General features: G+C 39.9%; 1 protein-coding gene across 4 annotated transcripts in view; it reads right to left on the bottom strand.

Annotated features, from left to right (window-relative positions):
* TGFBR3 (transforming growth factor beta receptor 3) overlaps window positions 1–15117 on the bottom strand; it is a 209669-nt gene that overhangs the window by 172394 nt on the left and 22158 nt on the right. For 2 of the 4 annotated variants that reach the window (XM_027536536.1, XM_027536535.1), the window contains exon 2: window positions 5237–5416. In XM_027536536.1, the coding sequence (XP_027392337.1) occupies window positions 5237–5324 (88 nt within the window). In that variant the 5' untranslated portion in view covers window positions 5325–5416. Of the gene's footprint in view, window positions 1–5236; window positions 5417–8143; window positions 8277–10818; window positions 11144–15117 lie in introns of those variants that run through there. The other 2 variants (XM_027536534.1, XM_027536533.1) reach the window with 2 other exon arrangements.

Here is a 15117-nt window from a genome sequence, read left to right as displayed (position 1 = left end):
TGCATTTGTTTTGAACCTTCAAGTCTATTCCTCCTACGTTTACTTTCCCTGGTGGCAGCCCCCATTGGCACCCTCCCTACCCTCCTGCCATTATGAGTTACAGCTGCTGAGCCCTCATTTGGCAGAGAAGGGAAAACTGTGGCAGAACCACCTCTGCGGTCCTCAGGCCATTGATCTCAAGCCCAAGAGAAAGAGTGCCAGTTCCCTTTGGGCAGCACAATGGAAAGAACATGAACTCTGGGTCTGCTGCCATGCTGCCACACTAAATTGTCATATGACTACTATTACACAAAGGACCATTTCAACTTTTTAAAAATTAACTCTCATTATACATGACATTTTTCTTCCTTAAACCTCAGTTTTATCATTTGTAAAATTAGTATCATAATAATAGTGGTAGGAGTGGTGGCAGTAGTAGTAATTATAAAAACAGTGATAATGACGAACACCTACTTCACTGGGTTTCTGTAAAGATTAAATGAACTTACTGGTGTAGAGTACCCAGCAGAATGCCTGGCAGCATGGTTTCAAGAGGTGTTGAGGGGCGTGCTGCAGGAAAATCACCCTGACTCATCGGTGCAGTCTGTCTGCAGAAGTGTGCTGGGTTCAGGTTCAATCAGGAGGCAGACCAGCTTTCTAAACTAATTACTTGCTCTCAAGCCCCTTATTCTCATTCCATAAATGAAAAAAACAACCCTGCCCACCCAGGGACTGCTATGAGAATCAAATGAAACACCAGGCAGGAAAGCATTTGAAAACAATAAAAATAAAGTGGTATTATTATGTTTAGCCTCCACCCAAGGCTGTCTGCTTGTCCATTCCAAACCAAGTATTAACCAGCTAGTATTAATACCTCTGCTTGCTGTCCTATGAACCCCAAAAATTCAAAGCTTTCTTAGCAGGAAAATAGCTCCAACTAAAAACATCTCTATTCTCCTGTGGACTATACCTGGAATTCCAGGTACATCCAATAAAGATGAAAAGAAATGCGTTTGCTCAATAGAAATATGTGTTTGGGTCACGGGCAAGCCTCCAAAAGGATACATCTAGGCACCAAATGGCAACTGCGAAATGAGGAACATAGCCAACCCCTCCACACTCTGCTGGCACAGAGGCCAGCAGCATCTCTGCAGAGCTCCCCTCAACAGCACCCCTCTGTCCTGACACAAGGGCCCAGTAAAACACAGACAAGTCCATCTCTTCCTCCCAAACTGATTTCCCTGAGTTCTCCCTGCGTTACCGAGGCTCCTGGGAACACAGCCCTACCTAACGCTGGCCAGCCACGGAGGCAGCAGTTAATATTTTTTAAAGATGTGTAGTGGAACAGTTTTTAAAGTGAAAACTTAGTGAAGCTTAAGCCCACAGGAGCAAGTATTTACATTTTTTAACTTTCCGTTTTCTTCAGATACATTCTAGGATTGAAGATAAGATAAAATTGATGATAAAAGCCTAAGGTAATTTCTAATCAGGTGGCATTAGGGTCCCTACACAGCTCTTGTTCAGGACCATGGGCCTCCCTCTGCACAGTGCTGTACAATAACAAAGGAAAACGGGAGGGAAGGAAAAGTGCGAGTTTTGTCAAAGCAACCGCTAACACCGGGATGTGGCTTGCTTCCTTCACCCTCAGCCACAAGCAGAGAAGGAAGGCTTTCAATGAAGGCCCACACGCAGGCATCTACTATTCCAACTCAGGCTCATTTTATGTGCTGTGCTGTGCTTGTCTCCTCCCTGGCTACATATCTAAAGGAAGCCTTCACCACTTCTGCTGGCAAGAACTCTATAATAGAGCTTCACAGCCGTGTCTGCGGAATAAGAATACAAACAAAGAAGGCTCGTTAATTGAGGGTCCTTTCACTCTGATGAATTACATACGTCTCCCCTAAGAACAAAGGGGTTTAACCTGGTTCCAGGATGCCTCATTGGTGGCTACTCATCTGGTGTTGAATCAATCAAGTGAAGAGGTTCATTCATTCCACACTGAGGGTCTCCTACATAGAGTTCTAGTGGACTGGTGGATGGGCTGGATTTTACAGCCAAACCGCCTCACTCTGCCACTTACTAGTTACTGAGTCTCAGTTTTCTTGTGAGGAAAAATGCAGATGACGATAATAATACTAATGCCACCTCACAGTGTTCTTTCATAAAGACAAAATTAACTGGCAGAGAGCAAGCCTGAGCTAAATGTCAGCCTACGTGCCAGGCACCGTGGCCTTTGTGGCCAAGGAGGCCACATTCTTAGCCTTACTTTCTGAGGCTGCAGTTTGAATTCTAAGATTTAACAATGCATGCTTTTGACTACAGGGGGATGGAAGAAGAGAGAATCCAAACCTCAGAATGAAATCCACAGCTTTGTTCTGACATTTAAGGTCCTCTATAATCCACCCCCATCCTTCCTTCTAAACAGATATCCTCTACATACCCAAGCAGCTGTCTGGGTCATCTGTTCCTTAAAACAACATCAAGAGCCTTCCTGACAGTCTAATGGTTAAGACTCCACACGTTTATTGCAAAGGGAGCAGGTTTGATCCCTGATCAGAGAACTAAGATCCCATATGCTGCATAGAACAGTCAAAAAAGGCAAAAACAGACAAACAGAAAAAAACAATATCAGACACCTAAGTGCCACTGTTCTCCCCCTCTGCTCACCCTCAATGCCTTCCTCTTGCTTAAGTCATCCTGGTCTTCAAAACATAGCTTAAGACATAGACTTCTACAGAGCCTTCCCCAGCTCCTCTAACCCACCCTTCTGACCTCTCTGGGGTCATCTAGCTTTTACTCACCATGCACTGATTATTTTGTTACATGGTTATATTCTATATGCCTAACTAAAGTTCAAGCAACTCGAAGGATGAATCTTACATCTCTGTGTATATCCCTAAGTGCTCTGTCTCTGCAAACCTTTCAATATCACAGTAACCCAAGTCTATGCCATGACTAGTAATGCTGAAGAAGCTGAATGGTTCTATGAAGACCTACAAGACCGTCTAAAACTAACACCCAAAAAAGATATCCTTTTCATTATAGGGGACTGGAATGCAAAAGTAGAAAGTCAAGAAATATCTGGAGTAACAGGCAAATTCGGCCTTGGAGTACAGAATGAAGCAGGGCAAAGGCTAATAAGAGTTTTGCCAAGAGAACACACTGGTCATAGCTAACACCCTCTTCCAACAACACAAGAGAAGATGCTACAGACGGACATCACCAGATGGTCAACACTGAAATCAGAGTGATTATATTCTTTGCAGCCACAGATGGAGAAGCTCTATACAGTCAGCAAAAACAAGACTGGGAGCTGACTGTGACTCAGATCATGAACACCTTATTGCCAAATTTAGGTTTAAACTGAAGAAAGTAGGGAAAACCACTAGACCATTCAGCTATGACCTAAACCAAATCCCTTATGATTATACAGTGGAAGTGACAAATAGATTCAAAGAATTAGATCTGATAGAGTGCCTGAAGAGCTATGGACGGAGGTTCGTGACACTGTACGGGAGGAAGTGATCAAGACCATCCCCAAGAAAAAGAAATGCAAAAAGGCAAAATGGTTGTCTAAGGAGGCCTTACAAATAGCTGTGAAAAGAAGAGAAGCCAAAGGCAAAGGAGAAAAGGAAAGATATACCCATCTGAATGCAGAGTTCCAAGGAATAGCAAGGAGAGATAAGAAAGCCTTCCTCAGTGATCAGTGCAAAGAAATAGAGGAAAACAATAGAATGGGAAAGACTAGAGATCTCTTCAAGAAAATGAGAGATACCAAGGGAATATTTCATGCAAAGATGGGCACAATAAAGAACAGAAATGGTATGGGCCTAACAGAAGCAGAAGATATTTCTCTTTTTTTTTCCTACTACTTTTTAATGAGATTTTAATTAAGATCACTTTTAATGTACCAGCTAAAAGGCAAATAATTTTTCAATCATGAGACAAAGTGAAACTGCTGGTAGAGAGAATGGGCAGTTCAAATTCACACACCAGCATTCAAAAAAGCTTTCCCTCGAGATATTTGCAACAAGGGGGTCATTCTTTCTGCTTTCCAATCTGATAAACCAAGTTTTACAAAGTGACTTCCACTCAGTCTGCCTACATGTGACTCCTGGTCTGAGTCAATTGAAGCCTTAATGGTGGTCCAGCTTCTTCAGTATACCACAGAGGTGAATACCAGAGTTGTTACTAAGTGAGCTCATAAAATAAGAATATCCTTATTCATTGTTAATCTACAATTGTAGCACACTCAATGCATGCTTATTATTATCACTCTCATGCCGTCTCCGGGGTCGCACAGAGTCGGACACGACTGAAGTGACTTAGCAGCAGCAGCATGTCATCTGTACGTGCAATTCAACAGTCAAAACCAAGAAGCTAATCATTTTTTAAGTCAATGTGTGTCTTCTTAAGGCCAGCCAGTTTTCAGAACTGGCCCAACAAATTAGCTCTAATATAGCTCATTACAAAGGAGACTCAAAGCAAATTATAACAAAATAGAGCAAATTAAGTTTCTAAATTTGTTAAGTAACCCTGACTGCCTACACTAAGATGTTGATGTGAGGGATCTGATACTCTTATTTAAGGAACAGTGTTCCAACCAAACCATTTGCTTCTTCTCATCTACAATCTCACATTCTGATGGCTTCTAGAAAGCACAGTATATTTCTGTACTTTTTAATTTTTATATTTTGTTTTGTTTCTGACCACACCACATAACTTATGGGATCCCAGGTCTCCAATCCAGGCCCTCAGCAATCACTGGACTGCTAGGGAATCCCCTCGGTAGTTTTTAAAAAGTTACATCCTAAAAATACCTGAAATAGGCAAAATTAAACATTTCCTAAGTAGTCTGTGCTAGCAGTGTCACCTCTATATAAAAGATCTATTTACTTTACAATAAAGAACCAAAGGGTTTTCTTGAAATTCTTACTTAGGACAAGAAAGTAAATGTAATCTCTGCATGTAACAAACTTAAGTGGGTTTAAACAACATGTGTCTTCTCTAGCCACCTCCACACTGAAGGTTAGTTAGGTATGTGCGTCACCAACGCTCGAATATCTAGCACTAGTGTAGTAAGACATCATATAGACAAACACACGATGTATCTGTACAGGAGTCAAGTATTTTATTCCTTGAAGAATGTAAATACTCAAGCTCTGCATAAATATCACATATTCTAAATTTTTCTAGACTGAGGAAAAATATACCCAAAAGAACATAATGAACATGCAATTTGTATTATGCAACTTACCTGCGGCTGCTAAGCAGGAACTCATTAAGGCAAACATGACAATCACACAATGAGAAGTCATTTTTATTTCTCCAAAAGTGTGTCCCATTCAGTCACCTCAGCCTGTAGTTCTTCAGATTATAGACAATCTTTGCAAATCAGAAGTGGCTTTAAAATCCTTCTTTCCAATTTTCAAATTGCCTGTAAAAATACACATTTGAAGAAGAAAACTTAATGCAGGAATTTCTGTTCATGAGTACATATTGAAGTAAAATGAAGAATTCCTAAAAAGTATAAGAAATTTACCTTAAAAGATGACTAGACAGCCCTCAAGCAAACTGGTGGGGAGGGGGAGCAGTAATTACCAAATAAAGATTTTTACAGCAAATACTTTTGCAAATACATGTTTGCTTTGATGTTTTAAATCTTTGGTTTTATAGTAAAGTTTCAAGAGTATAGAATAAAATCAAGGTACACCTAAACATAACATCATCAGTTATGTTGGAACACTAATCAATGACACTTAATAAGTGAACTTCAGCAAAAAAAAAAAAGACCAACTCTGGTTAGAACTCAATCTAAGATGCAAACCATTATATATAGCATAGATAAACAACAACATCCTACATAAAGCATATATAAAAATATATAATTTATATTTTTTAATTTTTATTTTATAAATTTTTTTTATATTTTTTATCAACATCCTATGATAAAGCATACTGGAAAAGAATGTGAAAAAGAATATATATGTGTATAACCAAATCACTTTGCTATATAGCAGAATTTAACAAAAAATTGTAAATCAATTATATTTCAATAAAATTTTTAAAAAGAACTCAATGTAATGTTATAGTGACAGACCTATCATAAGGATCAAATTAAAACATTAATTTAGAATCAACCTGAAAACATAAGGAACCATTAAAAAGCAAAATTCTTATTTCAACTGTTCGCCAACATTTTAGCATGTGAAAACTTGTCTCTCAACTCCATCTGAGACTATCTGGTTACTTGACTAGAGGATCCAAGAGACTTTTTTAAAACTTTTCCTATCTAGAGCCTTGAAATGACAAGTTTTATGAAGGTGGGATTAACTGGAATATCCTCTGATGACCCTAAAAATTACCTCATTTAGATACTGCAACATACTGATAAATTTTCCAACCTTATCTCCCTGAGTCTGGAACAACCCATAGAAGCTGCAATTCAACAAACATTTATTGAGCACCTACTATGTTCCAGGTGTGGCGTAAGGACATGATTCCTGGTGTCAGGAATAAAAACTATCTGACAACTGGATAAAACTATGAAAGACCCTGCCTGATCTAAGCTTTGGACACGGCAGTATCCCAAGTTTCTAGGATCCACCTCAAACAGCTAGAGACTGCAGCCCTGTTACCCAGAGCCAGAAAAATGCATCCCCAGAAAGAGCATGCTACCTTCAGACACAAAGCTAGTTTGGGCACTTGCAGACACAGTACAAATATATTAAAAAAATGGCAAAACAAGTTCGAATTAAATGGTTTTAATTCACTGCATCAAGTGTGAAGAGAAAGATATTTTAAATGCATCTTAGCCTTGGAGAAGGAAAAAAATAGGGTGATTGGGGTACAGTGGTAGGAGAGGGCGGAAACCTTTTCAGTGAACTCCCTTTGGGGTTTTACAAGTATTACCTACCCAGCAATAACAATAATGTTCGAATTTCAAAGATAATTTTTATATATGCTTTAAAACTGAACTATTACATATGCAGGAGGCACTGTGGTCCAATCTTCGTAGGAAAATGGTTTTAAAAACCTAGTATGAGTAAAATACAGATTAGAGTAGCAGTAAAAGGTCTGCATAGGTGTGAATCCACTCTGCCACCTCCCAAATGAGTGATGTCGACCTGGACACTCTGCATGGATGAAAATTCCTACAAACTATTGTGAGGATTAAATGAGTTAACATAGATACATTGTTTAGAACAGTGCCTAGCTCATAATAAGCAATGAATAAATGTTAGCTATTATTATCATTACTGGTCCATTCCCTTTGAGGTATATTTGAACCAAAAAAGCAGAAAAATTAGGGTATAGCTATTTGCATAATTTTTAGCTACTGAAAAATCAGTTTAACTTTTTGTTTACTGCAAAATAAACATTACAATGGACACCAAAAGGAATAAGCTAAAGAGCAGATCACTAAGAAAACAAAGTTATCAAGCAAAATGAGGCACAGTTCATTGGTGGCACAATGGTCTTATTTCAAAAACTGACTAAATTATAGACATAACTCTGGACACCATAAAATTGTTTCCAATCATTGCTTAAAGTGATTGCTACCATAACTCCACATCACCTCAGGTGTAATGGAAGTCTCCTTGGTTACCTTAAAAATCTTTGACAAAAAAAAAAAAAAAAAAAAATCAATGACAGCAAAGAGAATTTGTCCCTATTTTTTGCCCTTCAAAATATTAGATTTCCTGAATGGATGGATAAGGAAAACTCTAGAAGAACATGTTATTTCAACAAATACTAAAAGGGCAACTTTTATAAAGCAAAACCCTATAAGGAGATCTCAGAAGATGACTTCCCAGAGGATTTTTATGGTGCACACAAACTACATAACCAGCACGAGGCTTGTAGGAATATTTAATAAACTTGTGTCACCCCCTGCCTTCAGCTGCAGAGGGTCTGTGGGGCTGTGCACATTAATCCAGGGCTTAAACCAAGTCTGAATGAACCTGGGAAAGAAAGGCAAACAGTTCTATTAAAAATATAGACTGCAAATTGCTGACAAGAATATTGGGTAATTATTAAAATACAGCAATTACAGATATAATAGAGCCAAGCTAAACAGTTTGATGCCCAAAGGCAAACCACAGCAAGTTTGCACCGGATCTTAAAACATCTCCGAGGAAGTCCAAGACAAGTTGAAACTTACACACTGCTGCTTCGAACAAAGAAGGAGCTTTTCTTCTTTTAGCTTAAAAGTACCTCCACAATGTAACTTGTTCAAAAGAGAAAATAAACTGCAGAGAGTTTTTGTCTAATCTCCCCAATGTGGTGACAGGATCCTAAGGCAAAGGAGAATAAAAAGGGAAGTGTGTCATTCCATTCATTGTAACTCCAGTTTTGGCCAAGACTTGCACATATCAGTGGCTGAACACACAACCTGGGGATCAGTTTCCTAACAGAAGAACACAGGATGATCAAAAGCTTCGAAAAAGTCACAGATCTGAAACAAAACTAGGGAATTACCAATTCTTTTCCTTTTCTGAGGTTATATACTCACACTCAATCTGAGGTCTCACACTCAATCTGCACAGATCAGAGACTCAACCACCCTGGTTTTCTGACCTCTCTGTATCTCTTTGGACTTTAAGAACATATAGCTTTCTTTAGAAATATAAATAGGGTGCTCAAAATCTTAAAAGAACAATTTGAAAGATACTGTGAAACAGTCATTTTGCCCACATTTCAAAGTAATGTATTCCATTCAAAGGGTACCAAAACTTATAGTATCCACAAATGAACAAAAAATAATTCTGAGTGAGACCTTAATGGAGTTTTTTTTAAATGAATGTGATACTAATTCTAATTTCCCGTGAGTCTATTTCTAAGGTCATTAAACTTATTGCATTGCCCCACATTCTCTAGTGATACAAGGAGTTCACAGGGAAAGACCAGGATAAGCTGAAAACCCCTACCCAAATGAGTCCTGAAATACATCATGGTTTTTTGAACCAATATTCAAAAGGAATTGGTTGGGAACGATTAGTATTCCCTGGGTTGATGAGGAATTTTTTTAAGTGCAAACCTTGCTCTATCTTAGAGGGAAAACGTGGTGAAACAATGCCTGGCAATAAGCTAACAGCCAGCAAAAAAGATTACTAACTTCCCCTTAGATAGCTAACAGAGTGGCTAAGAACATGAGATTATTCAAAATTGGAACCTACAATTAGCTTCCACCCAATCAATTTCTCAATTAAAAGAATTAGCCTGCTAAAGATAACATGAACAGCTTTTAAACTTAGACGAGCTCAACAGAATTCATGGATGAAGAGAAGCCCAATCTCCAAGACCAGCACTTGACCAAAATATTAACAATAAGGCAGAGTCAAGACTAGAAACAGGGTCTTCCCATGACAGCACTCTAACTGACCTGAAGTTCCAGGTCAGTTGCCACAAACTAGGAACCGTTTTCTCTCCCTCAGTGCTCAATCTCTGGAAACAGAATGTTTTCTCCAAGAGAGAGAAGCTTGCCATAGCTGCCATCAGACATCAGTACTTCCATGTTGACATGTGCACCTTGCACAAATCATTACTGATCACAAACTAAGACTTGACTTCAGGACTATGGGTGGTGGTCATAATAAGTAAACAGTCCTTGGTGATGCTGTATGACTCAAGTTCTTTGAAGATAAAGCACAAATCTTTGCATTGTCATATCTTAACACTGTGACTGTTCAGCCCCCAATATGGAAAATATTCAACAAATGTGAAGATCTTAAAGATGTGTATATTGAGTGGAATAAAAAATGACCCACTCCCTAAACCCAAATAGAAAATAACACCGGATTTTCTGGTCCTTCAGCATGAAAATGTTTTCTAGCAGATCATTAAAATGTTTCTAGTTTGCCATTTAAGTGAATTTTTTGGAGAAAGGTATACTGTTAAGTCTGCAAATGGTTAAACAAAAGCTGGTAGAAGAACTGCTCTGATGGATATTCAACATGTTATTCAGGGGATTTAGAAAAAAGGCAGGATGGATGACATCAATATATAGCTTGGCAGCCTGAAAAAAGGGGTGTACAGGATACAGAACAGATACTACTGTTTGATGATATTTGGATGCCCTTTAAGACCTGTACAGCATCGGACCTTGCTTCTATCACCAGTCACATCCACAGCTGGGTATTCTTTTTGCTTTGGCTCCATCCCTTCATTCTTTCTGGAGTTATTTCTCCACTGATCTCCAGTAGCATATTGGGCACCTACTGACCTGGGGAGTTTCTCTTTCAGTATCCTATCATTTTGCCTTTTCATACTGTTCATGGGGTTCTCAAGGCAAGAATACTGAAGTGGTTTGCCATTCCCTTCTCCAGTGGACCACATTCTGTCAAATCTCTCCACCATGACCCGCCCATCTTGGGTTGCCCCACAGGCATGGCTTAGTTTCATTGAGTTAGACAAGGCTGTGGTCCTAGTGTGATTAGATTGACTAGTTTTCTGTGAGTATGGTTTCAGTGTGTCTGCCCTCTGGGGAGGCCTTACTAATAGTTGTGAAAAGAAGAGAAACGAAAACCAAAGGAGAAAAGGAAAGATAGAAGCATCTGAATGCAGAGTTCCAAAGAATAGCAAAAAGAAGATGAGAAAGCCTTCCTCAGCAATCAATGAAAAGAAATAGAGGAAAACAACAGAATGGGAAAGACTAGAGATCTCTTCAAGAAAATTAGAGATACCAAGGGAACATTTCATGCAAAGATGGGCTCAATAAAGGACCAAAATGGTATGGACCTAACAGAAGCAGAAGATATTAAGAAGAGGTGGCAAGAATACACAGAAGAACTGTACAAAAAAGATCTTAACAACCCAGATGATGGTGTGATCACTCACCTAGAGCCAGATATCCTGGAATGTGAAGTCAAGTGGGCCTTAGAAAGCATCACTATGAACAAAGCTAGTGGAGGTGACGGAGTTCCAATTGAGCTCTTTCATATCCTGAAAGATGATGCTGTGAAAGTGCCGCACTCAATATGCCAGCAAATGTGGAAGACTCAGCAGTGGCCACAGGACTGGAAAAAGTCAGCTTTCATTCCAATCCCAAAGAAAGGCAATGCCAAAGAATGCTCAAACTACCGCACTATTGCACTCATCTCACATGCTAGTAAAGTAATGCTCAAAATTCTCCAAGCCAGGCTTTAGCAATACGTGAACTGTGAACTTCCTGATGTTCAAGCTGGTTTTAGAAAAAGCAGAGGAACCAGAGATCAAATTGCAAACATCCGCTGGATCATGGAAAAAGCAAGAGAGTTCCAGAAAAACATCTATTTCTGCTTTATAGACTATGCCAAAGCCTTTGACTGTGTGGATCACAATAAACGGTGGAAAATTCTGAAAGAGATGGACATACCAGACCACCTGACCTGCCTCTTGAGAAATCTGTATGCAGGTCAGGAAGCAACAGTTAGAACTGGACATGGAACAACAGACTGGTTCCAAATAGGAAAATGAGTACGTCAAGGCTGTATATTGTCACCCTGCTTATTTAACTTCTATGCAGAGTACATTATGAGAAATGCTGGACTGGAAGAAACACAAGCTGGAATCAAGATTGCCGGGAGAAATAACAATAACCTCAGATATGCAGATGACACCACCCTTATGGCAGAAAGTGAAGAGGAACTCAAAAGCCTCTTGATGAAAGTGAAAGTGGAGAGTGAAAAAGTTGGCTTAAAGCTCAACATTCAGAAAACGAAGATCATGGCATCCGGTCCCATCACTTCATGGGAAATAGATGGGGAAACAGTGGAAACAGTGTCAGACTTTATTTTTCTGGGCTCCAAAATCACTGCAGATAGTGACTGCAGCCATGAAATTAAAAGACACTTACTCCTTGGAAGAAAAGTTATGACCAACCGAGATAGCATATTCAAAAGCAGAGACACTACTTTGCCAACAAAGGTTCGTCTAGTCAAGGCTATGGTTTTTCCTGTGGTCATGTATGGATGTGAGAGTTGGACTGTGAAGAAGGCTGAGTGCCGAAGAATTGATGCTTTTGAACTGTGGTGTTGGAGAAGACTCTTGAGAGTCCCTTGGACTGCAAGGAGATCCAGCCAGTCCATTCTGAAGGAGATCAGCCCTGGGATTTCTTTGGAAGGAAGGATGCTAAAGCTGAAACTCCAGTACTTTGGCCACCTCATGCGAAGAGTTGACTCATTGGAAAAGACTCTGATGCTGGGAGGGATTGGGGGCAGGAGGAGAAGGGGATGACAGAGGATGAGATGGCTGAATGGCATCACTGACTCGATGGACGTGAGTCTCAGTGAACTCCGGGAGTTGGTGAGGGACAGGGAGGCCTGGCGTGCTGTGATTCATGGGGTCGCAAAGAGTTGGACACGACTGATCGACTGAACTGAACTAAGACCTTTACACAGAGACAGCAAAACCACCTTACTGAGTCACAGCAGCAACTCTCCCATATCTCTATAACACAGAGAAACTGGCTAATCCCAAATCCCCATTTTTAGACAGACTTGGTACAAAGAGGGCAAAAGTCCTGGATGTGGATAAGAAATCTTTGGAATTGCATCAAAGTATAATCAATATTCAATAAATATTTACTATGAGGAGCTGGGCACTGTTAAAGATATCAAAGATATTGCAGGGAAAAAAGGAGCCAAAAATCCTGCCTTCATGGTGCTTATATTCTAGTAAAAGTAACACCATCTACTACATTAGGCAAGAATTCAATTTCCTGAGCCTCATTTCTCCCTTCAATAAATCTTTATTGCTTATTGCATGCCAGGCAATGGGAATATAATGGCCACAAAAAGAGACATATTTTTTGCCCTCGTAGGCTTAAAGTGTGGTGGGATAACCAGCAAATAATCACCAAAAAATGTAATTATAGGCTATGATAAGAGCTCTTTAAAAAAGTATCACCACTTGAAGGATAAGTAAAGATTTAAAAGCTCTGGTGAAGGATAACATTACAGATAAAGGAACCATTACAAGTCACTGATGCTGAAGGGAGCATGGCTGCAGAGTCAACAGGAAGGAAAAGGAACAGGTTCAAGAAAGAGTTTAAGCAGGAAAGTGCCATGATCCCAGTAGGTTTTTAAAGTTTCCATGGTACGGGCAATGTGGAAAACACTATGGGGGTTGTTTAGTTGCTCAGTTGTGTCCAACTCTTTGCAAGCCCATGAATTATAGCCTGCCAGGCTCCTCTGGCCATGGAATTTTCCAGGCAAGAATACTGGAGTGGGCCGCCATTTCCTCTCCAGGGGATCTTCCTGACCCAGGGATTCAACCTGCATCTCCTGCATTGCAGGTGGTCTCCTCCATCTCCTGCATTGCTAGTAGATTCTTTACCACTGAGCCACCAGGGAAGCCCATGTGGAAAACAGCTGGAGGCTTCTCAAAAAACTAAAAATAGAACTACCATATGATCCAGCAATTCCACTTCTGGGTATATATCTGCTGCTGCTGCTGCCAAGTCGCTTCAGTCATATCCGACTCTGTGCGACCCCATAGACGGCAGCCCACCAGGCTCCCCCGTCCCTGGGATTCTCCAGGCAAGAACACTGGAGTGGGTTGCCATTTCCTTCTCCAATGCATGAAAGTGAAAAGTGAAAGTGAAGTCGCTCAGTCGTGTCCAACTCTTAGTGACCCCATGGACTACAGCCTACCAGACTCCTCCATCCATGGGATTCTCCAGGCAAGAGGACTGGAGTGGGGTGCCATTGCCTTCTCCGGGGTATATATCTAAAGGAAGTTAAATCACTGCAAAAGAGATATTTGCAACCCCACGTTCACTGCAGCATTATTTACAGTAGCCAAGACATGGAAACAAACTACATGTCCACTGATGGATGACTGGATAAAGAAAATGTGGTGTGTCTGTAATGGAATATTACTCAGCCACAAAAGAAGGAAATCCTGCCATTTGCAATAAAACTGATAGATCTCGTAGTCAAGATGCTAAGTGAAGTAAGTCAGAGAAAGACAAATACTATATGAGCTCACTTATCTGTGAAATCTAAAAAACTGAACTCTTGGGAACAGAGACCAGATTGGTATTGCCAAAAGCGGGAGTGAACGGTAGAGGAAATGGGTGAATGTAGACAAAAGGTACAAACTTCCAGTTATCTAAATAAGTCCTGGGGATAGCATGTACAACATGACGACTGTAGTTAACAATACTGTATTGTACATTTGAAAGTCAGTAAGAATCAATCTTAAAAAGTTAACACAAGTTATAAAAAAGCTGTTAACTATGTGAGGTAATGGATGTTAACTAAACTTACTATGGTAATCATTTTGTAATATACAAATCATTATGTTGTATTTTATGCAATGTTATGTGTGAATTATATCTCAATAAAACGGAAAAAAATTAATTAAAAATAAATAAAGACTTTTCTGGGTACCATGTGGGGAACACACCAAGGGAGCCCAGAGTGCTAAGATGATCAGTTAAAACTCTGATAACAGTCAGACAAGAAAGGTGGTTTAGATTAGAATGGAACCTCAGTTTCTTCATTTGTAAGAAAATAAACTAAAGAAAGCTGAGCACTGAAGAAATGATGCTTTTGAACTGTGGCATTGGAGAAGACTCTTAAGAGTCCCTTGGACTGCAAGGAGATCAAACCAATCAATCCTAAAGGAAATCAGTCCTGAATATTCATTGGAAGGACTGATGCTGAAGCTGAAACTGCAATACTTTGGCCACCTGATGTGAAGAACTGACGTATTGGAAAAGACCCTGATGCTGGGATAGATTGAAGGCAGGAAGAGAAGAGGATGACAGAGGATGAGATGGTTGGATGGCATCACTGACTCAATGGATATGAGTTTGAGCAAGTTCCAGGAGTTGGTGATGGACAGGGAAGTCTGGCATGCTACAGTCCATGGGGTCACAAAGAGTCGGACATGACTGAGCGACTGAACCGAACTGAAACTAACCTTACCTACATCAAAGTGTGGTAACAAGGAATCAAATGAAATTGTACATGCAACAGCACAAAAGCTGTATTACTTATCATTAGCAGCTTGTTTCTACCAAAGGGAATTATTATCCTGGAGCCTAAGATTACGTAAAGTCTCAATATTCTGTGCCTGCCAGTGGAAAGGAAAAAAGAAGGATCACTCTTGAGTTACCTGGGCTTCCCTGGTGGTTCAGACAGTACAGAA

Source organism: Bos indicus x Bos taurus, chromosome 3 (genome assembly GCF_003369695.1).
Source record: "Bos indicus x Bos taurus breed Angus x Brahman F1 hybrid chromosome 3, Bos_hybrid_MaternalHap_v2.0, whole genome shotgun sequence".
NCBI lineage: Eukaryota > Metazoa > Chordata > Mammalia > Artiodactyla > Bovidae > Bos > Bos indicus x Bos taurus.
This window is presented reverse-complemented; position numbering and strand designations above follow the sequence as displayed.